Genomic DNA, 27,600 nt, shown 5'->3' on the forward strand with positions numbered 1-27,600 from the left:
GGCCACCGAAGCCTATGCGCCAACAACTACCAAAAAAAAAAAATAATAAAAATAATCTTTGGAACTGGCTACTGTTGCATTTGAAGTCACTAATTCCATGTTTTTGAGCTAAATAATCAGCCTTTTCTTACAAAATTGGACCTGATACTGGCAAATTATATGCTCGTATTTGTTGGTACCACTCAAAGTTTTGTTTCTAGATCATGTTTTGCACCACAAATTTGTTTCCTGTTTTTTATAGCTGCTCTAATATCACACACTTCAAGTTTTTTTCGATTTTTGTAGACAGAGCAAGTAAATGGGTATTGCTGTTCCTTTGCAATGTCCATTTTACTTTGTTCCATTTTATCAACCTCTTGTATAATTTTCAGTTTTTAATTTCCAGGATTAATTCTCTCCATTTATTATTATTATTATTATTAGCCATATGGTGCAAGGAAGCCTGAGGCTTATGCTGCACCAGCCAAAAAACATTAGAGAGAGAGAGAGAGAGAGAGAGAGAGAAGTAGAAGGAAATCACCAAGAAAAAGAATGATGATATCCAGCTCAGGATCCTGGGTGTGCCAAGCCCATATTCACTAGATGTGAGCCCCCTGGAGTTAACGGTCACAATTTAAAATGCATGTTATGGGAAGTGAGAAATATTCCATAACAGATACATCATGTTAGAAGACGTTCGTAATTGTGTTTTATTAGTATTTTTGATTTCTTATTATAGTAAATAATCAACATGACCACTTTTAACTACACATAAATGCACTGATGTGGTACAAAAGAAAAGTATACACTTGCTCAAATTCTGGCAATCTTTTCTACTACAACATCTCTCACTGCTACAAATCCACCTTAGACATATAACAATGCCTTTTCAGTGATCCAATAGGTAGATGTCCCTAGGATTCAGGTTTGTGAATGTCTTTGCTAAGCTTCATGTCCCATGTGTCTACTCCTTATTTAGAAAGTATTTAAAAACAGAATGTGTACACTTGCTAACTAAAATGTGGTAATGCCCCATAGTGTGTGTGTGCACATGTGGGTAAATATGGCCAACGAGATATCCTCTAAAAGCTTGGTCAGTACTGTGCAGAGGCCATGCTCACAGATATGCATCATCTGAAAATAAAGTACACATCACATACAGACCACACAGAAGATCAGTTCCTAACATAATTGGAAATTGTCACTAGAACCTTATGACATACACATATCCTCCAAAAAAAAAAAGTATCCAGACACACATCACCCTCATCGCTACAATTCTCAACTCCTCCTGAAGAACAGAGACTAGTTGGGCTACAAATGTTGAACACATTAGTCAGCACTCAACCAAAGTTCCAGTTCATCCCATAAGTGTTTCCATATAGTTCAAATGGAGACTGTCCTTGGATAGTCAACTTTTGTATAATCATGTCCATGAACCAATCTCAAAAAGCACTAGTATGGCATGGGACAGTATCCTGTAGAAACAGACATGGGTCTGTAGCACAGAACTGCCATATCAAATGGAAAATGGAATTATCCAAATTCTAAGGTAGATGGTGTATGTGGCTCCCTGTGGAATTACAAGACATCCTGGGTAATGGGAAACAGCTCCACATCATAACCAAATTTCCTCTGAACTTCATTGTTGGCACAATTGACTGGCAGCAGACATTCTACTCACTCACCCACCCACCTGATCGTAATGTGCATAGCAAGATTCATCACTCCAGAGAACTGATTTCCACTCTATGTACCACTTATGGCATAAGTTTCACTATTCAATGAGAAACTGCTGGTTGCAGTTGGCATGTTTGTCTTATGAGCTGCTGCTTTCCCATGAAAACTGACGCTGTGGAGTTCTGTCTACTGTCTTTCTGTGCTACTGAATGGTAGCAGTACTGTCACACTTCCACTTCGTGATAACATAACTAATGGTCAACTTTGGATAGTGTAGGCTGCCAGCAATTTGGCATCTGACAATAAGTTCCCTCTTGAAATTGGTCAGCTTGACTCTACATGCCATGATGACAATAACCAACTTGTGTGGCTTATACACCTTCTTTATATATTGGTCTGAGTCACTTGTTTATCCAGGAAAGTCCAATGGTCTAAGAAAACAGAGGTGTCTGGATGCATTTTGGAGGGTTGTGCATCTTGGTTTTACTCTGCCAGTTGTGATAATTATGTAGATTTAAGATTCTGGTCCTATGTGCTTCTTCTGTGAACAGGATTCACAAAATTCTAATGGGAGTTATCTAGCCAGAAACCTCCAACTGCAGGAATAACAATAAAGCAACTACTGGAAGAAGACTTATCATGGAAGATTAAGAGGTTGCAGCAGTTCCCTACAACTTTTTGCAAATGATAGAAATAGCCCATTTAGCAGATATCTGCAACATGATCAGTAAACTCATGTGCAATGCTACTTAGATGACTGCAATGAGAAACAGCTTGACACAACATAACTTATACTAAATAACATGGAGGTTTGATGCTCATCAACTGAGATGTCTCTGTATATACTGCTGCATGGCCATAATCTAGTCGTAATATAGTGATTACTACCACTGTTTCTCCATAACAGATGCAAAAAAAATTATGGATTTTTTTTTCCCCCCACACTGTGCCCATTAGATTGCCTTGGGCACAGGTCCTTCCCATCTTCCCTCTAGGAACTCAAATTTTTCATCCAGCAAGACAGGCAAACTGGCCATAGAATAACATGAACAAAGGCCAAATCGATTTAGTCTTTGATGCTACTTACAAAACCAAACACTGAAATTAAAAGATAAATTTTTATTAGAAGTAATAAACACAAACATGCAACACATTTGCAAAACATGCAAAATATAACGTGCATTTTGTCACCAATTATCGGGATGTGAACAATTTAAAGAAACAGCATTTTGCATTTTTGTTCTCTGTGGTAAATATAAGCAGAGCCACAATCACCTAATGGTGGCTTTTAACCTATATTGTTAATTCAGAAAGTTTCTATTTTAAAAACTGGAAAATGACATATGTAATAATATGTTATAAATTAGGAAAAAGAAATAAATAAATAAAAAATACCAATGCTTTTCTTCACCTGTTTGATGGGGGGGAAACAAATAGTGAAATAGCAGTTAAAAAAGTATTTTTCAAAAATAATAATTGTTACCATTATGAATGGTGGGGATTTTTTCTTTTGTTTGTTTGTCTATAATAGGTTAATATTACAAACTAGTTACTATTACTGACCAGGTAAAAAAAAAAATTCAAGAGAAATGTTAACAATTGACAATATTATATGTATTTAAAATTTGGTCAATTCATCCCTGTGCAGTTATTATCAGGATAATTTTAGAAGCATCAACATATGGATTACTCTTTTTTTTTTTTTTATTTACATTACTAAAAGATAAAAAGATACCAAATAAATTTATATTTTTCTTACCTCATCCACGACTGTTTGTCATGTGGTGTTTGGGTGTAAAGTTCAATGTTTTTGTTGCCATAAACTGCTAGACGAGGTTCAATATAAACAAACTTTAAATTAATTTAAAAACAAGCTCTAAAACGATATCAACTGAGATCCTTTTAAAAATGGCACAAAAAAGTAGCTTATGACAAAAGACTCTGAACAGTGTAACAACTGCAACTCACCTTAATGATGTTTTTCACAGTGAATTTATGTTTTTGCTACCATAAATTGGCTTTGTTTATATAAAAGTAAATTCTAACAAGTCATATTGTCTTTCAGGAAACAGTGCTGGATGGTCACATGCATGCTGGTGGTGGGACAACTGTGCTAAACTTTGTTTTAACTGTACAGAATGACATTATTTTGCATGGGTTGAAAACAGATTTTGTAAGACATCTGTTTTCAGTAATCTGTTTTTTTTCTGTAAACGAATGTTTACAGGAAAAAGCGTGTCCTTTTGCAGGGGAACAATATGTGCCTCATACGAACGAGAATTTTGTGTTAAGGTTTTACTGCATCATCAAGTTCCTTCTCCATTTCTCCACTGGAGAGGTAATGAAGTGTCTTCTCTTGATGAGATTGCAGAAATGCTAGCCAATGATTTCTCTGCAGTATCAGCTGGTTATACGTAATACATATGATTCACATTTTCAACATATTAAACTTGTGATTTCATTGGTGGTATAGGATCAACTTTGCTACTTCCATTTCCTGTTTGCATGATCAACCTTTTTGTGTTGCAGAACTTAAATATTTCCTGAACTCTTCTTGCAGTGCTGCAAGCCCAGATAGCATATTATATCATCCTGCAGGATCTGAATGATTAGGCTATCAGTACCTCATCACTGACCAGGCTAGCCGGATGGGTAAAGTGCCTGCCTGGCAACTCAAAGGTCGTGGGTTCAAATCCTGCCTCGGGTTTGGATCAGAGTACTGCAAAAAAACCTTGGAAGGTGCATTATGGCCACAGAAGCTGTTGCGCCAATAACTAACAAAAAAAAAAAAAAAACCTCATCGGTTTTGTACAACTGTATTTTTAATGAAAATTCATATCCACCTCTTGGTATTATTCAGTTGTTAGCCTTCCCAAAACCGGGAAAATGTCTCTACTCCTCAAAGAACTATAGGCCAACCTTACTTACCAGCAGTTTAAGAAAGATCCTTAAAATAATGGCATGATGAGTCATTTGGATCCCAAAAAGCACAGAATTTTATGAGACTTTGTCACTAGTATTGATTTTGGAAAACCTAGTTCGCATTAGATATGCATATTAAAATCGAAATTGTCAGAAATACATTTGTTAATGGACAATGGTGAATCTAGATATTGAGAGAGCTTTTAATGCTATCTGGAGGCTAGTATCCTTCAAGATTTATATCATATATCCTTAAAGGACATTTGCCTCAACTGAACAAGAACTTCCTCCAATTCCATTCATTACCATTTATCTAAAGGTAAATAGTTTATAAATATGGTTTTAAGGTGTTTATTTTAAATTCTTTTGTGAAACTCGTGTATACTGATAAGGTTCATCAGGTTTGACTATTTATAATCAAGGAAGAGTAATATTTATTCTAAATTTATGATAAGTCTGTTTTGGCAGTTAGAGCATTCTTTGTTCTAACTGTCAATTCCAGCTGCCTATGCTTTAGCATTGTGCTGGTATTTGAAAGTTTGAAGAGCTGCTTTTTAAATTCTACAAGTTATGAATGCAATGGATTTTAAGTAGGTGTAGGGGGTTTGTCACATTGATTAGCTGTATCTGATTTTGAGACAAAATATCACCTTATCGGAAAAGATATAGATTTTTAATGTCTCATTTGAGTTTTAATTAGTAAAGGCCTATACAGTCATATAATAGCGCCACCGCTGGAGAAAGACATGGTGACCTTTTCCAGTATTTTTAACTGGAAAACTTTATGAACGAGCTCAAGAATAAATTGATAATGCTAGGAAAGGTCAGTGGAACGAGGAGAAGAGGTCAGCAAAGAACACCTGGCTCGACACCATCAAGAGCGACAATTGCATGAAGCACTTCGAAGCAGCTGTTTAAGACCAGGCAGCATGGAAGCAGCATGCCCATAAAGTCTCCGAAGTTGGCTTCGACTGAATGGATGAAAACAAATTAATGTGTCTGCAATCGTCAACATCTCTTTCTACTCGGGTTAATTACCCCCCCCCCCCCCCAAGTGCACTTCGTGCCAAACGCACACAGCTCACAGTTAGCCATATTTTAATGATTGAATTACTGAAATGTCAGGTCTCGTATTTTACAGGACTTTCCAACACCAGAACACTTTTTAGGTAATATTCAGCAGTATTGATGAAATTTTTCTCTTGCTCTAAATAGGTAAATCTATAAGAATGCATTTTAATGCATTTAATACAGTTATGACAAGAATGCTTTTCTTACTTTCAAGTGAATCATAGGAAGAAATAAAAGTGTAAATGAATCTTATATGCCGATAAGCTTAATATATACTGCCACTCCCAAAGCATGATTGAAAGGCAATTATAAGCCTATGCCCCCATGTGCAATTATTATTGTACCAATAAGGCATAGTCTCATTTTGCTTTAACACTAAAGGTGCATTTAATAAAATAAGAACAAGGAGCTGACCGGGCTAGCCGGGTCAGCTCCTTGCCTGGAGCTGACCCGGCTAGCCTGGCAACCCAAAGTGCTTGCCTGGCAACCCAAAGGTCACGGGTTCGAATCCTGCCTCGGGCTTGGATCAAAGTACTGCAAAAACCTTGAGAAGTGCATTATGGCCACAGAAGCCGATGCGCCAACAACTACCAAAAAAAAAAAAAAAGAAGAACAAGGACTAGGAATAACTGCTATCAAACCTCTGTACATAAAACAAGTAGAATACGCTTTTCTAGATTATTATCCAATTTCTTGGCACTACCCTAGACATCAAGATAAACTTCTTAGAATGCATTAAAAATCATTGTGTTACTTTTTGAAGAAACTAATCATTCTCAATTGTATCAGCTAAGACTTCAGATATGCTTCTGATTAGATTGTGGTTATGACACATAGCATATTAGACATTATCCAACCTAGACTATGGCTGGAAAAAATCTGGCTGTATGTTACTGTTTGCATAAATCTTCAAGGATTACCAGAATTTAAATAGTGGAGGACTAGAAAAGGTTCACTGGTTGATCAATTCTAGCTCCAATAATACCATGCAGATGACTAGACCAGACTATGGAGAAAACAACATGAAGCTACATACCTATCATGCCAGCTGGTGGAAGTGCTCTCCGATGAGGAGGGGGGGGAAGAGAGAGAGAGATGGAGCGTGCACCAGTGGATGTATGTTTGCAACAGTCTGTATTTTCATTGATTATGTTCCTTTTTCAGCAATATTGAAAATGGAGTAGTAATGAAGCATTACTGTTTCATTTTCTTAAAAAAAAAATCTAAATGAGAGGGTTGATGGATATCATAATAAACACAGGAACAACTAACTTAATACACATTATACTCTGTTGTTTGAGCATAATTTAGACAATTTAATTAACTATAACTATACATTACACATTCCAAACGTTTCAGTACGCTACGGTTCCTTCTTGTGTGGAGATAGATAGTTAAGCTAAAAAAACTTCTACCCTATGTGGATAGTTAAATATCCACATATGCTTGAAGCCCTCTTAACTGACCTCCATTTAGCCAACTTTCAAGCTTAATCTGATGCTACCCCTTCTCTCTTTTAAAATATACTGGCTTGATTTTGATCCAGTAGTTGTAGACATACTAGGCACTATTCCAATATGCTTGCAGCTTGTATAATATACCACATCTGCTTGATATGTTGTATGCTACCTGAGAGGCTAGTTGTGTATTTGTTCTGTTTGCACTATTAAAATTATTTGTTATTGCAATTATAGTTTAATTTAATTAAATATTACATAAATTAATGAAATATGGGTGAGAAAAGAGAGTTGTTGCTACAAGGGCTATTCAATAAAGAATGAACATAATTTTTCATGTTCAACCATAATGCTTGCTATTTCTAGCTGAGCTGTTGAATTTAAGGCCAAACCAATCTACATCAAATGGACATCTGAGCAACTGCAAGTTCACTTGGAGGTTTGTCAGGAGATGCAATGGATGGTTACTGAAGATGGTGAGGTTTTGCAGAAGGTGATAACAGTGGATGAGACATGGCTTCATCATTTTGACCCAGAGAGTAAGCAACAAACCTCTGTTTAGAGGCCTACGTTATTGCCAACACTGAAAAAAGCAAAAGTTGTGGCTTCTGCAGGAACAGTTATGGTCATCTCTTTTTTGGCATTCAAGGAGTGGTTTACCAGCATGTTGTGTCAAGTCATACAAACTGTTACACGACCATACTATAGAACTGTATTGCACACTTTGTGAAATCACATTTGTTGCAAATGACCACAACTGCATGCAGGTGGATGGATGCTGCATCACAACAATGCGAGACCTCACATTGCTCATACTGTTATCAAGTACTTAGTCATCATTAATATGTTCCTCATATGCCTTACACTCTAACCTTTCACCCTATGATTTTTTTTTATTTCCAAAGAAAGAGAGGAGAGGAAAAAGTTTCCAGTCAGAAGAAGTAGTTGTAAAGACATCAGAGGCAATTCTCAAATGTATATCAAAAAATGGCTTCCACCATGTTTTTGAAGAATGGCAGAAACGTTGAAGTAAGTGCATTTCATCGAAGGTAGACTACTTTTGAAAGGACTATCAAAATATGGATGATTAATAAAGGTGATTTTGAAAAAAAAAAATGATTATTCTTTATTGAACAGCCCTTGTACGAAAACTAAGTTTGACACACCTGCTATAGAGATTTAACCAATGCTTCACCATATTAAGAATGAAGAATTTTTATTAAACCAAAAAAGTATATACAGTAGAACCAGGATAAGAAGCTTTTCAAGGGATCGAAGGTTTAGAACTTCTTGCACTGGAAAACTTCTTAGAAGGGAACACATACATAAAGTTAAAGATCATTTTTAAGTACTATTTCAGAATTTATAAATATTTTGCTCTGCCTATGGGAAACATTTTTAAACTAAGGATTTCTAATTGCTTAACATTCTGTTCTTTACCAAATACTCATTACTAAGTTGGAAGGATGAGCTCATTTGGAGTTCCAACATATCCTAAAAGGTCACAATTACAATAAGACAGAGCAACAATCCACTAAGTAATTCAGAACTGTTGATAGCTGTTCAGAACTGGAACATCATCAGAACTGGAATGTTCAGAACATCAGAACTTAACGGCATGTGCATCACTGTGCTTCACATGGTTGACACTATCCAGTTATGTATTTATCATCGATGAAAACAATTGTAATATGTCACTTCCATTATATCAAAATGTTTATATTAAAAAGGATTTAGTGCTGAAAGCCTCATACTACGGAAAATTCACTAACCGAACAAGTTTATGCCAAGCATCATTTTAGTTTGTACTAAATCACCTAAGTAGGTGAAATGGCATTGCTTTTGTGATTTTTCATATTGTGAACGCCTTCACGAGTTGCCCTGCTATTAAAGTACCTCGAATAAGCAACGCTTCGCCAGTGGATTCTCAGTGGATACAACCACCCCTGGGTGGTGGTATCCGCTGAGAATACTCATTACTAAGTTGTGGGTGGTGGTATCTGCCGAGAATAAGTAACATTATTCTTCTCCATTGCGAAGCGTTGCTTATTGGAGGTAGTGCAATATCAAGGCAACTTGTTGTGAAGGCATTCACAATATGAGATAGATGTATATATATAAAAAACGATGCCATTTCATCTACTTTGGTGATTTACTATGAACTAAAATGATGCTATGCAATAACTTGTTCAATTACCAAAATGTTCATATTGTTTAATATTTTTTAATATTAAAAATAAAGAATTTGTATATTTAAATGTATTAAGTAGGAAAACATCATCGTTATAATAATACGCTGTGTATTCTTCATCACAAAACTTTTTATGCGGGAAAACTTTTTACCCAGGAAACTTCTTACTCGGGAAAATAATACATTACAATATATAGAGTTAAAATTGGAACTTAAGAAACCAAACCTAGTACAGGGGAAAACTTGTGTGGGAATTTCTTGTCCTGGTTCTACTGTAATTTTATTGTATCAACTCTACACTAATAATAATTTAGAGCAAATTAGAAAGGTTAAATTAGATAGTAGTTAAGTTCATTCTCATTGGATGAAGCTATAAAAATCAAACTTTACATTATCCAAAAAATACTTTTTTGGATAATGTAATGTTCCATGTAACCTATATTTGTCTGTCTCGAATAAAATGATGTGGTGGCAGAAAATTTCTGGAAAATCTTCAAACCTAAAGGTGAACTCTCTGGTTTGTGTTTATTATTGGCCGGAATCGTCTATTACCATTTGCTAAGTTGATAGTTGATTTGCTGTGACCTCATCAGTGGACTCTGGATGTTCCTGAGTAGTGTATATGGAGGGAGGAATGAGCCTTCCTTGTTTGCTTGCACTTTGTTTGATGACTTAGGTTTTTTTTTAAATTCCTTCTGCTGTGCAGTATCCTAGGTTGCTTCAGAATGAGATGTTTTTTTTTTTTTTTAATGGTGGCCAGACTAATGTTGCTTTCACAATCACCGTTTCAGCTACCAATTTCATAATAAAACTGCTCTGTGGTGCTTGTCACATTGGCAGTCAGCTTTGTGAAGTGTCTCCAGAATCTCCTGGGATGCTATAATTTTTCAAAATTGTTTGTCATCCCATTTGAACTCCCCAACGTTGTAACAGTTAATTATCCCATTGCCTTCATAATGTTGCCCATTGTATGCATTGCCATTGACGGTTGTTCTCTGTTCCATAAAATTCACAAGTATTACTCCACATATAATCTGAAAACTTATTGCTATAAATTTTTTGACTGAAGATGTCATTTAAAATGTTTTATTATTGGAAAGTTGGCATGCTTACATTGCATTGAGATGCCTTTACATTTCTGGTGTGAAGTGGATCAGAGCATTTTAACCATGTCAATCTACAGCCACTGAACTTAAATGAGTTTATTACTAACTCACTCATCCTCTGAAATTTCCATGAAAGGTATTGCAGAGGTTGAAAATTTCTTTACATGTGGTAACCTTTTAGGGTTGGAATGAAAATTATCTCCATTCCTAAATTGGTTTTGTTAGGGAATTGTACTCTTTTCATCATTATACTTTCTTCTGCATATCCCCCCCCCCTCCCAACAAAAATCTCCAATATCTTTTGCAAATGTATATCCTGCTATAGGCTTAAATGATTCTGTAGTGTACCTAAAAAAAAAAAAAAAAAAAAAAAAGGTTGGTGAATACTGTATTAGTACACATAGAAGATTATGCAATAGCCTTTATGCAGAATGATTCACTGTTTATCATCCCTTATCCTCTGGAACAAAGACTGTCTCTTGATTGCAGAATCTGAGAGTATCAGTAGTATTTATCAATGAGTCCAGATTTAGCCTTTAGTAGTGCTGTAAAGTTTCCAAGGTCCCAGGCTAAAGTTTATGCTAGCACCTAAAATGTAAATGCCATCTAGCAGAATTGAGGAATTGTATTTTTTTTCAGTTATAACCAAATTTTTATCAGTAGTGAAAGTTATACTGAAAAATAATACATATTATTCATTTTGACAGTGAAATACATATTTTGGTTGTTTCATGTATAAAAGTAAGGCTGTGGCTCCATTGGTGTTTGGAATTTTGTTGGTCACTTTTATTGGTATTTTGAAATATAGCATTTTTAAACATTAATTTTGAAATGCAATTATGGCAGTAGTTGAACCACTGCAATTTGACTGTCATTCGGGATAAAAGTTTGAGCTGAGTTATGACAAGTTTGTTTCCAAACTTTGTTTCCAGTACAAATTTCAAAGCATTCCTTTTGTGACACAGCTGATGTCTACATGTTGTATATCTGATTATCAATGAAACAACTGATGAAAGTACTTTGACTGGGATGTTTGTTACCTTTAATTAAAGCTATATTCAGTTCTGACACTGTTGTGGAACCCCTGTATAAAATCTGGACTTTAGCCATCCCATAACCAGAAATCCACCATTGTTGACTCTAAGAAATGTTGGTTAAGTTGAGTTGAGGCCGTATACATAGAAAGTGATGGGAAATTTCTCTGACAAAAAAAATGTTAGTTAAGGATTTCCTTTACACTGCCAGCCACCATGTAAGCATCTTGCATGAAGATATTCTTTCCTTTCGTGTTTCCTGTCATCACTCTTGCAGAGTGTCTAACTTGGGTAGATAACAACTTGTGGTATCTACCCACAGAGCATGTGGTACTGCGCTACTGTCATGATTTACATTTTTGGTCCTGTACAATTAGTTCCTTAAAAAGTTTTCATTAGCAGGATGAAATGAGCAGTTGACCAACGCCCACAGCTCACTTTCTTATCGTGAAGGGGTTATGAGTGGATTGTGGGTTTGATTCTCACCAAATAACAATTTTGTGTGTTTACACCAATGGACAGAGTATGCTTCATATTTCCATTGGATGTTGTTGGACTATTTCTCATCAAACGTAGCAAGAAATAGGACAAAATAAGGTGCATGCTATATCATAGACGTTCTTGTTTATACTCTGGCATGATCACCAGGTCAATGGAGTTTACAATAAATCAATCAATACAAATGTTAATCGTATTTAGTAGTCACGGGCTTAAATCCCCGCCCACTCAAAGAGCATGTGCTACTGCACTCCTGACCACTCGGCTACATCAGGCCAAAATATTCTTGTTTATATTCCGGCACGACCACCAGATCAGTGGAGTTTACACTAAATCAGTCAATCAATACAAATTGTTAATCATATTTAACAGTCATGGGCTTGAACTCTGGTCCACTCAAAGAGCGTGTGCTACTGCACTCGTGCTCCTGACCACTCGGCTACATCAGGCCTATGCGCAGAGAGCTCAAAACTAGATGATCTTATGCAGAAAGATGACAACTGTTTCATGAAGTCTTCAATAACATGATTATAGGCACTTCTAATTGATGAGAAACATCATGAGCAGGTACCAATACCCTTTATATTTCTGAATGGACAAATGTCCATTCTGTTCAGTACAAGGTGTATGAGCTATCATGCATAAAACCATAAATTTCTTTATTAGATTGCTCATTCTCTGTGGGCCATTTAATAAAATTGGAATGTAAGCCACGATGGAGATTATGCATATGTTGATATTCCCATAGTGCTACTTCAGCATTGCATCTCTACATGTACCAATTCTTCATTGACTCGACACCTCTTATTGTCTTCATGGATATATAGTTGTTGCCCTCTGTAAACATTAATTGTCATCCTGCTGCTGGTGGCATAAACTCAAAGTATGCAAATTTAACATCAGATGTCTCAAATACACATCTAATATAGAATGTTCTAAAATTTCAACACTCGACTAGTGCTTTTGAAAGGTATAAAGTCTCAAAACCCAGAAAATATTTTACAATCATCCAGTAGTAGTATTGGCAAATGATGCAAGAAAGGAAGCTTATAAAGCATCAGCCAAAAAAAAAAAAAAAAATCCCGCATTTGTCCATCTCCTCAAATAATTTGTCTGGTTCTTCCTTGAATTTACTTCTCACTTCCATAACTGCAGATGAAAGTTTGTATACAGGGTGATTCACTACCAGTGTGACAAACTTGCAGGAAGTGTAGGGGGCACAAAGATGAATCGGAATCACATAGCATTGCAGGGTCCGAAATGCCTTCGTCATGCGGGAGGTCGCGTGAACAAAGAAGCAAAGAAAAAGAACAGAAACAGCAACTCGTTAGTGTAACAGAAATCATTTTAATGACAAGTTTTACATTGGCAAAAAGCCATGCTACAGAAGGTTTTCGAAAGTTCGACCAGAAGCAGTCACAGTGCCGCCGCATGGAATCCCTAACGTTCTGGAAGATTCCTGGCGTGTCTCGAATCTCCCCGGCAGCTACAGAGATGCAAGCGACAAGGTCTTCAACTGAATCAACGGGGGGGTCTCGTACACCAATGTCTTCATTTGACCCCAGCAGAAGAAGTCCAGGCATGATAGGTCTGCCGATCTAGCAGGCCAATGAACCGGACCACCACGACCTATCCAATGCTGTCCAAATATGACGTTTAGGTGTTGGCGGACATCATTGGTGTAATGTGGGGGAGCCCCATCATGCTGGAACCACATTGAACCGCGCAACGACTGAGGAACATGTGCTTCTTCAATAAGTTCGGGCAGGACTTCCTGTAGAAAGATCAAGTATGCCCTACCGTCCAGATGAGGGGGCAGAAGGTATGGTCCAATGAGATGGTCTCCAACAATGCCAGCCCAAACATTGACAGAGAAATGGCATTGAGTTGCACGTGTTCGCGTACCATGGGGGTTCTCCAAACCCACAAATGGGCGTTATGTTGATTGAAGGTTCCCTCTCTTGTGAAACTTGCCTCATCCGTGAACAATACGTACACAGCAAATGCGCTGTCTGCCGCACTCTGTTGAAGAAACCAAGTAGCAAAAGTCCTCCGGAGTGGATAATCCGCAGGCTCCAATGATTGGACGCGTTGCAGATGGTATGAACTCATTTGTTTTGTTGACAGTATCCTCCATACAGTGGATTGGGAAATACCCAATCGTTGGCCTATCGCTTGAGTACTCTTACTCGGATTGCCTTCTGCAAGACGTAGGACATTCTCCTCATTGTCTGGCGTCCTCGTCGTTCGCTCTCGATTCATGGTACCTCTCGTGAAACAACCAGTCTCATGTAACCTTCTGTGCACACGTGCGAAAATCATAAGATGAGGAGCATGCCTGTGCGGGAAACATTCCTGGTACAAGCACAGAGCGGCGCGCCCGTTACAGTCCACAGCTCCATACGCGAGGTGCAGTTCAACGTTTGAATACTCGTCCATCCTACTGCCTCGGGAACTGGTTCGCAAATGCTGACTTCCAGCGGGATCGCTGTTCACGCGACCTCCCATTCAACGTCCTCACCGCATGATGAAGGCATTTCAACCCTGCAGTGCTATGTGATTCCGATTCATCTTTGTGCCCCCTACACCTCTTGCAAGTTTGTCGCACTGGTAGTGAATCACCCTGTATACAACTATAATTATCCTTAACTTGCTTCTGCCCTCAATTGTAAAAGTGACACTTTCATGACATCTATTTAATCCTCTTGTTTTGTTTTAATTATAAAAAATAAATTTTTTTTTTTTTTTTTTTTTTACAAATTGAAAATGGTGATCTATTAAATAGGATTTGCTGAACTCAATTAAAAACTATCAAATGAAAGTGAATGAGAGAAACTAATTATAATAATGAAGTTTTTATCATATTTTTTTTAGAATTTTGATGGTCATTGATTCCCCCAGATTGAAACTCAGATGCAACATGAATATCAGTATTTTTGTCGGCTGTTCACATTTAGCCAGTGAAATTAAAGCATTATGGCAAGATTAGACACCTGTCACTGATGTCTCACATTCACATGAGAATGGAAGTTGCCTAGAAGAAAAGCAGATTGTTTTGCTCACCTGACATCCATTAAATGCAAAACAAAAATTTAATGTCGTAATTCATAGTATTCAAAATGAAAACAGAAAATACATTATAATCAGTTAGAGAATATTGTTGAGGAAAGGTACGTGGGAGGATGTGCTTTTATTTCCAGATTTAAAAAAATAAAACGAGGGAAAAAAGTTGCATCTATCAGAATTCATACTAGCAGACGAAGATTAATAATGTAACTGGGATAAACCCAATACAAGTATAATATAGTTTAAAAAATATATATATTGTTGGAGGCATAACTGGATGATAATGTTTTATGTATGTTAATATTTTCATTTTTTTTAAAGTTGCATTAAAAAAAAAAGTATTTGTGTATTTTTTTTATAGGTATCTTTCCTGTGAAGGTATTGAGGAATGCAGTGATGGTCTCCAGGAGATTACAGTTCAGACTATTATTGACAAGGCTCTGAATGTAAGCTGGCAGTGCATGTAAGCACATACAATAGTTTTAAAAAAATTGCTTTCCCTTATTTTCCTTTTTCTAAATAATTATGAATTGCACATCTAAAGGCATAGCAGAATAACTATTTGGTCTAACCATGCCTATGGTTAGGCCAACAAAAATGCTGGCTTTTTTTGCCATGGTTTGATTCTTGATCATTCACAAATACGATTTGGTCATTCATAAATTCATTTGTAGAGTCGTTTTTAGGAACCTTGTGAGCAAATAAATGCAAGCAAGAAGGTTTTCCCCTCTAAATACTCAAAAACCAAATGTAGAATATAATGGCTGTAAGCATCCGTTATTCCATTGGTGGAGATCCAGATGCACTTTTTCTGCAGTATCTTGACAAATTTTGCGAATAATGCCATCATAAATAGTATTAAGATAATTCTTCCTCAAGGAATTAAAATTCATCTGGAATTTGTTGATTTATAGAATATTTCTTTGAAAGTAATTTGAAAAAATGGATTACTTAATTTATTGAAAACGATATTGCTGCTTACTGAGGTGAGGAATAGATACTTTGTAAAGTCACATTCTATTTCTCTTGAAGTACATGGTTTGGTTAAAAGTGTCTGATTTGGCATATGAATTGGCTGTTCTTCTGAATTGGTATCTGTAATTTCCTGAGCTCTCTTCTAAACCAGTCTGAACATGTGCAACCAGTCAGCATCCATTCACTGTGCAACTCCAAACTTGCTGAACCAACTTTTTCTCTTCCTCATATATCTTTTCAACTTCTGTTTTATGGAACAGTCGTACTTCATGCATATTTCTGAAAAACTACAGTTTACTGAATTTTGAGTCTGAGTGTCAACAAGTATCTCCTGTCTTCTCAGCCTTCCGCCCATACATGGTACTAAGTATTATAGGTTCTATTACTTTTTGTGTTTATAGTTTCATTTAAAAAAAAGCCAATGCTTGCCACCCTTAGTAAAATCTTTTCAGTAATTGGCTATTCACAATTCCATAAGTTTAATAGCAGATTTGATATTCAGCATTTTGAATGAAAACTGAAATGTTATGTTACACATTCAAAGAATGTACTCTCATCCAATGTCATTGATGTCACGAGAATTAAAGTAAAACATTGTTAACATATTTTCCCATGCCAGTTTATTGTCATAACGTGATTTTCAATTACTTCATTTTCACTAAATATGTTATGTCCAAATGGTGCTGCCCATTGACTTTTCTTCAATGTACAAAGGGTACTAGGAAAGTTTTGCAATACAGCTTTGTTTATTTAATTTTTTCAAAGTAATTTCCTCTACATTCAATACACCTCTCCATCCTCCGAAACCAATCTTTAAACCAGTTCTGCCAAGTTTCACTAGGGAGTAAAGCACACTTGTTGTCCCAAGCCCGTAGAAGGTCCTCATCACTGGAAAACCGCCTCCCTTTTAGCTTCATTTTCACATGCGGGAACAGTGCAAAGTCGCAGGGAGCAAGGTCTGGACTGTAGGGAGGGTGCTCGAGAAGTTTCAGTCCTGTCGTGGTCAAATATTCGGTGCAGGCTTTGGCGCGGTGAGCTGGAGCATTTTCGTGATGGAGGTACCAGGTGTCCATTCTTGACTTTGGCCGCAGGTTCTTCATAGATCCAATGACTTTAGGCAGGCATTGTTCAATATACCACTTAGCTGTGACTGTCTTCTGCGTGTCCAAAACGACACGTTCCACAATTCCACTCGATTTGAAAAATACAGCTATCATTTTCTTCTTTACAGATCGGGATTTTCTGACAATTACGGGTGTGTTGTCATCATCAAAGACCCAAACTTTGTTTTGAGCCTTGGTCGGCAGATCGTAATAGTACAGCCAAGTCTCGTCACCTGTCACGATGTTGTTCACATACCGAGATTGTCCCTTATCAAACTTTTTTAACATCTCCCGGCACCAAGTCACATGTCGTGTCATCTGCTCTTCAGTCAGTTGATGCGGCACCCAGAGAGAACAAAGTTTCTTCACGTGCAAATGATCTTGCAGAATCGAACGAATTGCTGGTGCATTTAGGCCCAAAGTATCCTCTATCTGTTGGTGGGTCACTCCCCTGTTTTCGTCAAGCATTTTCCTCACAGCAGTAACGTTTTCCTCCGTAACTGACGTTCGTGGCCTTCCCGGCCTCTCAGAATCCTCCAGAGTGAAATTTCCCCTTTGGAATTCTCTATAGAAATTTCTCCTTTGGAATTCACCTGAATATCGTTGTACGATGTGGACAATCATCATCTAGTGCAAGAGTCATTTCTTCTAAGCACTGGTCTATGGTTAAACCACGCACGAAATTATACCGCAAAACTGTCCTTATGTCATTTCGTGACCACGATGCCATCGCAAGCACTTTACACTCTCACTACTAATGAATAACTGAGCCCATCGACTTGGCGCGGCGGCTACTATGCACGTATGAACATGTCTCAACATGCAGCAACAAGCAGCTTCCTGTGATTCATTGTTGCGTCATATTGCAAAACTTTCCTAGTACCCTTTGTATCAGTAAAATTAGAGTTTTTGTGTTCACATTTTTTTAATACAGCAATGAAGTTTGGTAGGTAATTTAAATTGGAATTTATTGCCAGCTTACAGTAAAAATCTGTTATTATTAACAGTGCTTCTGTTTATATCTATACTTCATGTAGGAAAAAATTCATCCTCTAAGCAGACTTAAATACACTGTAAAACAGAAATTTATTTTGATATAACAAAAGCTATATAAATAAATTAAAGACTATCTTATCCTTCTGTGGGTAAATGCTTGAGAGTTTAAGATAATTTTGGTGGTAACATGAATCTTGTTCTGCTCTGAGCATTAGGACTGTTGCATTTGCTAGACAGTTTAAATCCTGTGAACTAGGGAAGCACAGGTAAAAGTTCATAATTTCAAAAAGGCCAAAATAGCATTAGCTACTTAATAATTTCGAAGTTTAGAAATTTTCCAAGATATTCTATTTCAGCATTTCTGTACATACAAGCTGTAGCTAAAAAGTTCCAGGAATAGCCATGGTACTGCTGTCGTAACCAACAATAAAGCTATTGGAGTGTGTTGTGTTGTGTGTCATTTTTCTTCATCTGTTATTACAGCAATTATAAGTTGATACATGCTTATTATGCATGTTTCACAATATTAAATTAAATTATAAATTGTTTTTTTGCTTTAGAATGTAAATACTGAAAAATTTATGGAACAGCATACAAATCTGAATATTAGCATTAGTAGGGCATATGATGCAAGAAAGTAAGCCTATACAGGGTGTCTCAAAAATATTGGTACAAACGTTTAGGGGAGGTAGGTAACATCTAAAGGAATGTGAATCGCATAGGAACCCATAACCGGAAACGTCGCAGAAAAGTAGTAGCAGAGGCACAAGAAGCAGAAATGACACAAGACGGTAATTAGTGGCAAACATTTATTTGACATAATATTAACAATGGAGTACGAGATGGATGCATTTCATGCTGTTACAACAGATGCTCAAAGGTTCCACCATGAGATGCAATGCATGCATGACACCAACGCAGCATGGATTGGTGGACACGGTCGAACACACCTGGAGTTTCTTTGACAGTAGCGTAGCGCAGCGCAGACGAGGCTCACCACGAGATCCATTTCCGTCTCCACAGGCGATTCATACACGATAGATTTAAGGGCCCCCCCACAGAAAGAAATCAAAGCTCAATAAATCAGGTGAGCATGGGGGCCAGGCAACGGGTCCACTACAGACAATCCATTGACACCCAAAATGCCTGTTTAAATGGTCACGAACACACCTTCCATAATGGGTAGGCGCCCCGTCATGTTGAAACCAAATGTTGCATCTCACATTTGCTGGAACATCGCCAAGTAACCCTGGTAGAACTTGTTCAAGAAAGATCCGATATTTAGCGGAGTTCATTCGGGATGGTAACAGGTATGGGCTGACTAAGCAGTCACCGACCATACCTGCCCACACATTTATTGCGAAGGGATGTTGTGCCGCACGAGGGCGCACACCGTGTGGGTTGTCGTGAGCCCACACATGAGCATTGTGCTGATTGAATAAGCCTTCCCAAGTGAAATAAGCCTCATCCGTGAACAAAACATAGGCTGGAAAATTAAGTCTTGAACACTTTCTTGGAGAAACCACTGTGCAAAAGCCACACGTGCAGGATGATCTTGGGGGGAGTAGTAACTGAACCCTTTGGAGATGAAAGGGGTGTAAGGAATCGTTGTGCCAGACACACTGTACACTGCAATGAGACACTCCTAAGGCAGAGGCAACAGCACGTGTGCTGGTAGTAGGATTATTCTGGACAGCATTCAACACACTTTCTTCCATGGTGGGAGGGAGTTCGTGTCGAATGTGGTCTGCCCGCACTACTGCTGTTACCTCTAAATGACCCATAATCACACAAATTTTGATGCACATGCGCAAAAAAACGGTGGTCCGGTACATGTCTGTCTGGGAAACGTTCTCCATAAATTCGTTGAGCGGCTCGTCCATTGCCCTCTGCTAATCCATACACTAGGTTCATGTCTGCCAGTTCACAGTTCGTATATCGATGCATGCTCTTCGTGCGGCAACTACTGCTTGAATGAGTAAACCAGAAATTTTCCCTCGTGAACTGATGAACAGTGCCATCTACTGACTTACGGTGATGTTTCCGGGAATGGGTTCCTATGCGATTCACATTTCTTTAGATGTTACCTACCTCCCCTAAACGTTTGTACCAATATTTTTGAGACACCCTGTATAGCACCAACTAAAAAAAAAATTTCACCCATCCATTTGTCTAGTTCTGCCTTGAACTTATTTAAGTTGCTGACCTCCACTACAACAGATGGAAGTATGTTCCAACTATCAACCACCCGCTGGCTAAAGGCGAATTTCCACACATCTATTCTACAATTGTCTTTCCTCAATTTGAATTTATGCTCCCCTCTGGTGAGTAATCTGAACAAGAGGAAGGATCCCATTAACATTGAGCTTGCTCAATCTATTCAAGGCCTTATACACCTCAATTAAATCACCTTGCAGGTGCCTAGTCTCCAGAAGCTGCAATTTGTAGAACTTAAGCCTTTCTTAACACCAACAATTTGTTCCACTCACCAATCTCGTTGCCGTTCTCTGTACTCGTTCCAGCAGCTCGATATCTTTCCTAAAATGAGGCCTCCAGACCTGTATACAGTGGTGTGGCGTGACCATTGCCTTATACAAGGGGACAATCACCCTCTTATCCCCGCTAGCAAAATTCCTGTATATCATTGACAAGACACCATGAGCTATTCTTGCAGCCTTTTTTGTACTGCTCAGAAAATTTCATATCTGACTGCACAATTATCCCCAGGTGCTTTTCATTCTTTGCTACCCTGGGTGTAGTACCACCCAGTTGATACGTTACTCTGGGGTTACTGCTACCCGTATGCAGTACTTTGCATTTGTCATTATTAAACTTCAGTTGCCACCCATCTGCCCAACTTTTCAGATCCTGTTGCAGTAGCATACTATCATTACTGTCATTAACAAACCTGCCAACCTTCGTATCATCTGCAAACTTAGACATTAACCCTTGATATACAGTGGACCCCCACTTTACGATGGGTTCACTATACGATCAAATCACCTTACGATTGACTCTCCATGATAAAATACCTTTCACTATACGATACGTAGTAAGCGTGGGATATTGTCATCATGTTTGCAAATTGAATTTTAATTCTATTTTAATTAATTAATTATATTAAACAGAGCTTAAAAAATAGGAATGAAGAGAAGATTCTGAAAATTTATTTTTGTTTTTTATATGATCTCAGTGAAGGGGAAACACATTTCACCATAATAAGGTAAAACCCCACAGAATTCCAGTTATCGGTATTATCACAAATGCAGTAAGATCGAGTTTACTACCTGTTTATAATAGATTGCGCTAACAGAAAAGCCCAATAAACTGGAAAGTGCAAATTGTTTTTATTGTTTTATGGTCATGACCTCCAGAAAAATATCACAAATGCGTTCAAAATTCATTCTTATAACAAAACATAGGTATAAACAGGGAAAGTGTAGTGCATTTTAATGACTTGAATGGTTGATTCTACTAACCAGTGATCACTGGTGCCTACTTATTTTGCTCTACAATGGCTTATGATTGTCTCTGATCGGACCACGTGGTCCTCTGTCTCAGCCAATAGCAGCATTTGTAAACGTGTTGGGCATGTGTTTTGTTTTCATATCCTTTAGTTCAAATGATTTTTTTTTGTGCTTACTTTCCATAAATTTGCTGTATTGAATTCTTCAACGTACAACATTGCATAATATGGCCCCTAAAGAGCACAGTAAGAAGAAAATTTCAATTAAAATTAAACAAGAAATAGTGAAAAAAATGATGGTGCTAAAATTAGTTCATTGGTGTGCAAATATAGTTTTTCACAGTCAACCATTTCTACCATAGTGAAACAAAAAGAAAACCTTAAAAAAGTTAAAGTAAGTGATGAATCTAACACAGTCCAAAAAGGCAGAGAACTGATTATAGAAATGGAAAGGCTTTTGTTGCTGTGGATGAAAGAAAAACAAATGAAGGGGGATACAGTTCCTGGAAAATACATTTGTGAACGTGCAAAGCTGATTTTTGACGACTTAAAGACTAAAATACCTTCAGCTAGTGATACACGATATAGGGACTTTAAAGCCAGCAAAGGTTGGTTTGACCGTTTTAGAAAAAGTACCGATATTACAGTGTCATAAGGCATGGAGAAGCTTGCAGTGCTGATCAGGAAGCAGCTGAAAACTTTAAGGTGGAGTTTCAAGAGCTCGTTGAGAAGGAGGGTTACCTTCAGTGTAACAAGAAAGCCTGGGTGACAAGACACCTCTTCAATGAATGGGTATTTGAAGTGTTTTGTCCTTCAGTCAAAGGTTACTGAAAAAAAACAAACTTCCTTTAAAGGCACTCTTAATTTTGGATAATGCTCCAGGTCATGATCCCCAACTTGCCCAATCTGTGGAGGAGCAATTTAACTTTGTTACTGTCAAATTTCTCCCACCCAATACCATCCCTCTGCTTCAGCCAATGGATCAGCAAGTGATTGCCAACTTTAAAAAAATTTACACAAAGAAGATGCTTGCGAAGTGCTTTGAAGAGACTTCAGGAGACAGAGCCATCACCTTAAAGGAATTCTGGAAGACCAGGTTTAACATCTTAGACTGTGTACAAATGATTGTCAGTTTTTGGAATGAAGTTTCAGCTCGATGCCTCAATGCAGCCTGGAAGAACTTATGGCCTTCAATCATCCATCATTTTGAAGGATTTGAAGCTGAAGGTGTTCTAGAGCAGGAAATTATCATTCTTAGTGAGTCCTTGGCTCTAGAGATTGATGTGGTGGATGTGGAGAGTTAATTGCAAACCATGGAAGGGAGTTGACAACAGAGGAGCTCCAGGAATTAGAGCAGATGGGCGAGCATGTCAGTGTAGATGAGGAGCATGAGGAGGATGACTGTGTAACAACAACTCAAGAAATTAATAACATGTTTGCTGCGTGGGATATTGTGAAGAGGACAGCAAGAAAAAATCCAGATATTGAAACCACTGAATTGATGACCTGCAAATTCGAAGATCAGGTGTTAAGTTATTTCAAAAACCTTCTGAGAAAGCACCAAAAGCAAACCACTTTGGACAGTTTTTATACCATAAGTAGCAAGAGGCAGTGATCGGAAAGAACACCAGATCCTGAAGGTTGTCCTGATATCTTGATGGTAAAAGATTCTCTTCCAGCTCCATCATCACACCACCATTGACACAGCTTTTCCGATTTAAGTTAAATGAAAATTATTTTATTTATTTTTTTTAATGTTTATAATTATCAATTATCATTTTAAACAACATTTTTTTTTTTTTTTTTGGTGGGGGGGGGGGAGAATAAGTAAAAATGTGTGGCACCATCAGCATTTTTTTTTCCTTCTTTTTTTTTAATTTGTATCATGCTCTGCTGTTTATTATGGTGTATAAGATGCACCACAATTTTAGGGCGATTTATTTTTAGATAAAAGGTGTGTGGTATTCAATATTCTATATAAAACTAATACAATTTCTGTTATAAAAATCACCTTTTACAGAGATAAATAGCTTGGTTATATAGTGAAAATTTCAACTTCCAAGGACTTGGAACGAATTATCAAAAAACAGCGTTACTGGGTTCACATTATGATATTTTCACAATACGATGATGTCTCTAGAATGAATTAATATCGTAAAGCGGGGGGTCCACTGTACATTCATCAATATCATTAATAAATACAGTAATACCCCGACTTACGCGAACTCGGAGTTACGCGGTTCTTGATTTTTTTCGTTTGGCAACGCTGCCGCCCACTATCTTCAAGGTCGTTTTTCATATGTTATCGATATACGGTGCGACGGCGGAGAATGAGAGCGAAAGATGAACAAAATTCAACTTTGCTGCTTTTATGTTTTTTATATCAGTGAAGGGGAAACACATTTCACCATAATAACGTAAAAAGCAACACAATTCCAGCTATCGGTATAATCGCAAATGCAATTAGATCGAGTTTACTACCAGTTTATAACAGATTTCACTAGCAGAAACGCAACTGGATTTTTATTGTTTTATGGTAGTAACCCCTAGAAATGTGAGGTGTTAATAGTGTATCTCTGCCTTTATGGTGTTGTTTATTCAGTTGCTACATGCGCGAAGCTTTGTTTATCCGTATCAAGCGTGCCTCCTCGTTTTGTAATTGTGCTTTATTCCCTAAAAATGAGTAAAATACTTAATTAAAAGGTGTGAAAAGGAAGCGTCCTGGTGAAGACACTGCAGATTCAGAGAGAAAAAGAAAAGCAATTATCGATAAACAGAGGCGGACTGGGTCAAAAATTCTTACCCGGGAAAATTTATAGTGGCCTCATACTATGGTTTATGGCCAAAATCACACTGGCCCACTGGGGTTTCCCCGGTAAGGCTTATGGCCAGTCCACCTCTGTCGATAGAGAAAAAATATGAAATTGTGAAACGCTTTGAGCGAAATGAAAGACCATGTGATATTGCACGTGCTACAGGCCTAAATGAAGCAACGGCGAAAAGCACATGACAATTGCAAACTTGACAGGTTGAAAATTGAAAAGGGCTCAATTGTAAAGGGCTTAAAAATTTTAGAAAACAGACTCCAACGAAGAACGCGTTATAGCTACAAAGCAAGGAATAAAAAAATTATTAGCTTGCTACGAAGAAATTCTGCGTGAAAAAAAGAACGCGCTGTGTCGTCAGACGAATTTGTTAGATTTTATGAAGCCATCGACATCGAAATAACTTTTTTTACGTAAGTCATTTGTTTTTTTAATACATATTTTGTATTAATATGTATAAAGAACTGCAATTTTATTAATATTTTTCTTCTAAACTAGTGTTTTTGTTAGTCCTTGGTCCCAATTAAGCAAAATTTATATGTATTTATATGCAAAGTTGTACCCCGACTTACGCGAATTCGACTTACGCGATTTTCGTCGGACCCACCTATCGCGTAACTTCGGGGTATTACTGTACCGAAAACAACAATGGGCGCAACACCGAACCTTGGGGGACTCCACTAATAATATTAGTCCATGAAGAGCAGTGTCCATTGATAACCAGTCTCTATCTTCTCCCACTCAACCATCCCTTTATCCATTGTAGCAGCTTACCCTTGATACCATACCATACCATACCTCTCCAATTTGTACAGCAGTCTTCCATGTGCAACAGGTATCAAAAGCTTTCCTGAAATCCAAGTATATGATATCAAAATTATTTTTGGCATTCAGTTCCTTTGTGACCACATCATAGTAAGCAATCAAATTGGTCAGACAAGACCTCCCTTTGACAAACCCATGCTGTGTCTTAACTATTACTGCAGTCTTGTCTAGGTGATCCTGCAATGCTTCTTTAACCAGTGATTCCATTATTTTTACTGGAACAGAAGTTAGACAGCCGACCGGGCTAGCCGAGTGGGTCAAGTACCTGCCCGGCAACCCAAAGGTCGCAGGTTCGATTCCCGCCTCGGGCTTGGATCAAAGTACTGCAAAAACCTTGGGAGGTGCAATATGGCCACAGAAGCCGATGCGCCAACAACTACCAAATCAAAAAAAAAAAAAAAAAAAAAAAAGAAGTTGGACTAACAGGTCTGTAATTATCTGTATCACTCTTTGATCTCCCTTTGTGAACTGGGGACATATTTGCACACCTCCAGTCCATGGGGACCTCTCCTAAGTCCAAGAAAACTTTCATAATTATGGCTAAGGGTTTGCTTACTTCCTTTGCTGCTTCCTTTAATATAACTGGAGAGATCCCTTCTACCCCACATGCCTTCCTTATGTTCGACTTCAACAATTTCTCCATCACTCTGAGGCGCCTCCGTAGCCAGGTGGGAAGGAGCAGCAGTGCGTAGCACACGCTTCTTGATTAGACCGGGGTTCGAGCCCGTCACCATCAAATACGGAGGATGCGGAAAGGTCAGGGAATGACCACTGCATATTCCCGGAGCAATATGGCCTTAGTTGCTAATGCTCCTAAAAAAAAAAATCAAATAACCAATAACCATCACTCTGCTCTCACCACTCTAAACAAAATCATTTAGCTCCCTGCCAGAGTTTGATAAGCTTCTGGCCTCCACTTCCCTACAGACCTTCCATGTGAATGTAGATGCAAAATACTCATTCAGTTTGTCAGCTACCTGAGCAGGTTTATCGACAATTGAACCATCGATGTCAAGTGGACCAATCTGACTCATCCCCTTCCTTCTAGAGTTTACATAAGTAAAGAAGTCTTTACTTGTTCTCTTTGCATTATTTTCTAAAGATTTCTCATAATCTGCCTATGCTTGCCTAAGCTCCTTTGTGACTTGATTATATACTATCTTATATCTACCATAGGAATCTGTGTCTCCTGATAATTTATATGCATCCCATGCATTTTACTTCCCTGCCACGAGTCTCATTAGGTCATCTGACATTCATTTAGGCCTAAACCTTGAACAGTATTTCTTAGTTGGTATGAAAATCCTAGTAGCCTCCAAGATTAATTCCTTGAATGCTTCCCATTTAGAATTTGCTGTTGGTAATGTCATCAGTTGGTCCCACTGTATAGAATTTAAAAACTCCCTGAGACAACTGTAATCACCTTTACGAAAGCAAAAACCCAACCCCTGAAGGTAGTTACATTTTTAAGCAAATCCCACGTCAGTACATTGTAATCACTGCCACCTAGTGGTTCCTTTATATGCAGATTCTTAATGCATGAAGAATCACTGCCGATAATCAGATCAAGAGTATTACTCTCAAACATGCCGCTATAGAAAACAGTCATCCAATAAATCCAGATATAGACCGGAACTTGTAGGTTAGTGTGAGTGACCAACCCATAAGTTCCAGTTTATATCTTGGAAGTTAAAATTCCCCATTATAAGACAATCTGATTTACTGGCCCACTTTATTTCCCTGTACCGTTGTTCATTGTACTTCTCAGAGTCATTAGGCCTATAACACACTCCTACTCTCAACTTGGTTTTCCCAGTGCTTGTGTCATACTAAACTGACTCAACACTGTACTGTCCACCCTGATCGGATCATATCCTCTGGATGCACTTCCTTATATTTTGTTTCTTAACACGTTGACTGCCAAGGCTTATTTGGGTAAACTGGTCTGCGACACCAATTTGAGTTAGGCATGTTAAATTATTCAAAACCCAAATTATAATATATATTCATCACCAAAACTCATAAAAAAAGCTTAATGTTGTAAAAAAAAAGCCTTGGGAATTATCTTGTAGTTGGCGTATGTAACAGAAAATTCTTTGTGGCAGCCAACTACGAGTTAACTCAATGTGTTGTAACTTGTAGAATTCTCTGTATATCAATCTGTGCTGTGCGTAAATCCACTGCAGTGACACAGATTTTGTTGTATACGTTGTATTTAGTACTTTAAGTGTTTTTTTTTTTTTTTTTTACAAAAAAAAAAAAAAAAAAACCTAAAATATGGATAAGAAGAGACCACTGACTGAAGAAGAACTTGAGCTCTATGCTAATATGAATGACTCGGAATTTGAAGAGCTTTTTGATGAGTTGTACGGTTCTGGTTCATAGATCGATCGGATCAAGTACTCT

The 27,600-nt window shown here is 37.7% G+C and overlaps 1 protein-coding gene across 1 annotated transcript in view; it reads left to right on the forward strand.

Moving 5' to 3' along the window:
* Positions 1 to 27,600, forward strand: part of Tdrd3 (Tudor domain containing 3) — a 147,081-nt gene that overhangs the window by 24,130 nt on the left and 95,351 nt on the right. The window contains exon 2 of the mRNA XM_090379789.1: positions 15,366 to 15,450. Within this exon, the coding sequence (XP_090235915.1) occupies positions 15,366 to 15,450 (85 nt within the window). The remainder of the gene's footprint in view (positions 1 to 15,365; positions 15,451 to 27,600) is intronic.

This window comes from Mastigoproctus giganteus, chromosome 1 (assembly GCF_048544385.1).
Source record: "Mastigoproctus giganteus isolate SK-2022 chromosome 1, ASM4854438v1, whole genome shotgun sequence".
NCBI classification, from domain to species: Eukaryota; Metazoa; Arthropoda; class Arachnida; order Uropygi; family Thelyphonidae; genus Mastigoproctus; species Mastigoproctus giganteus.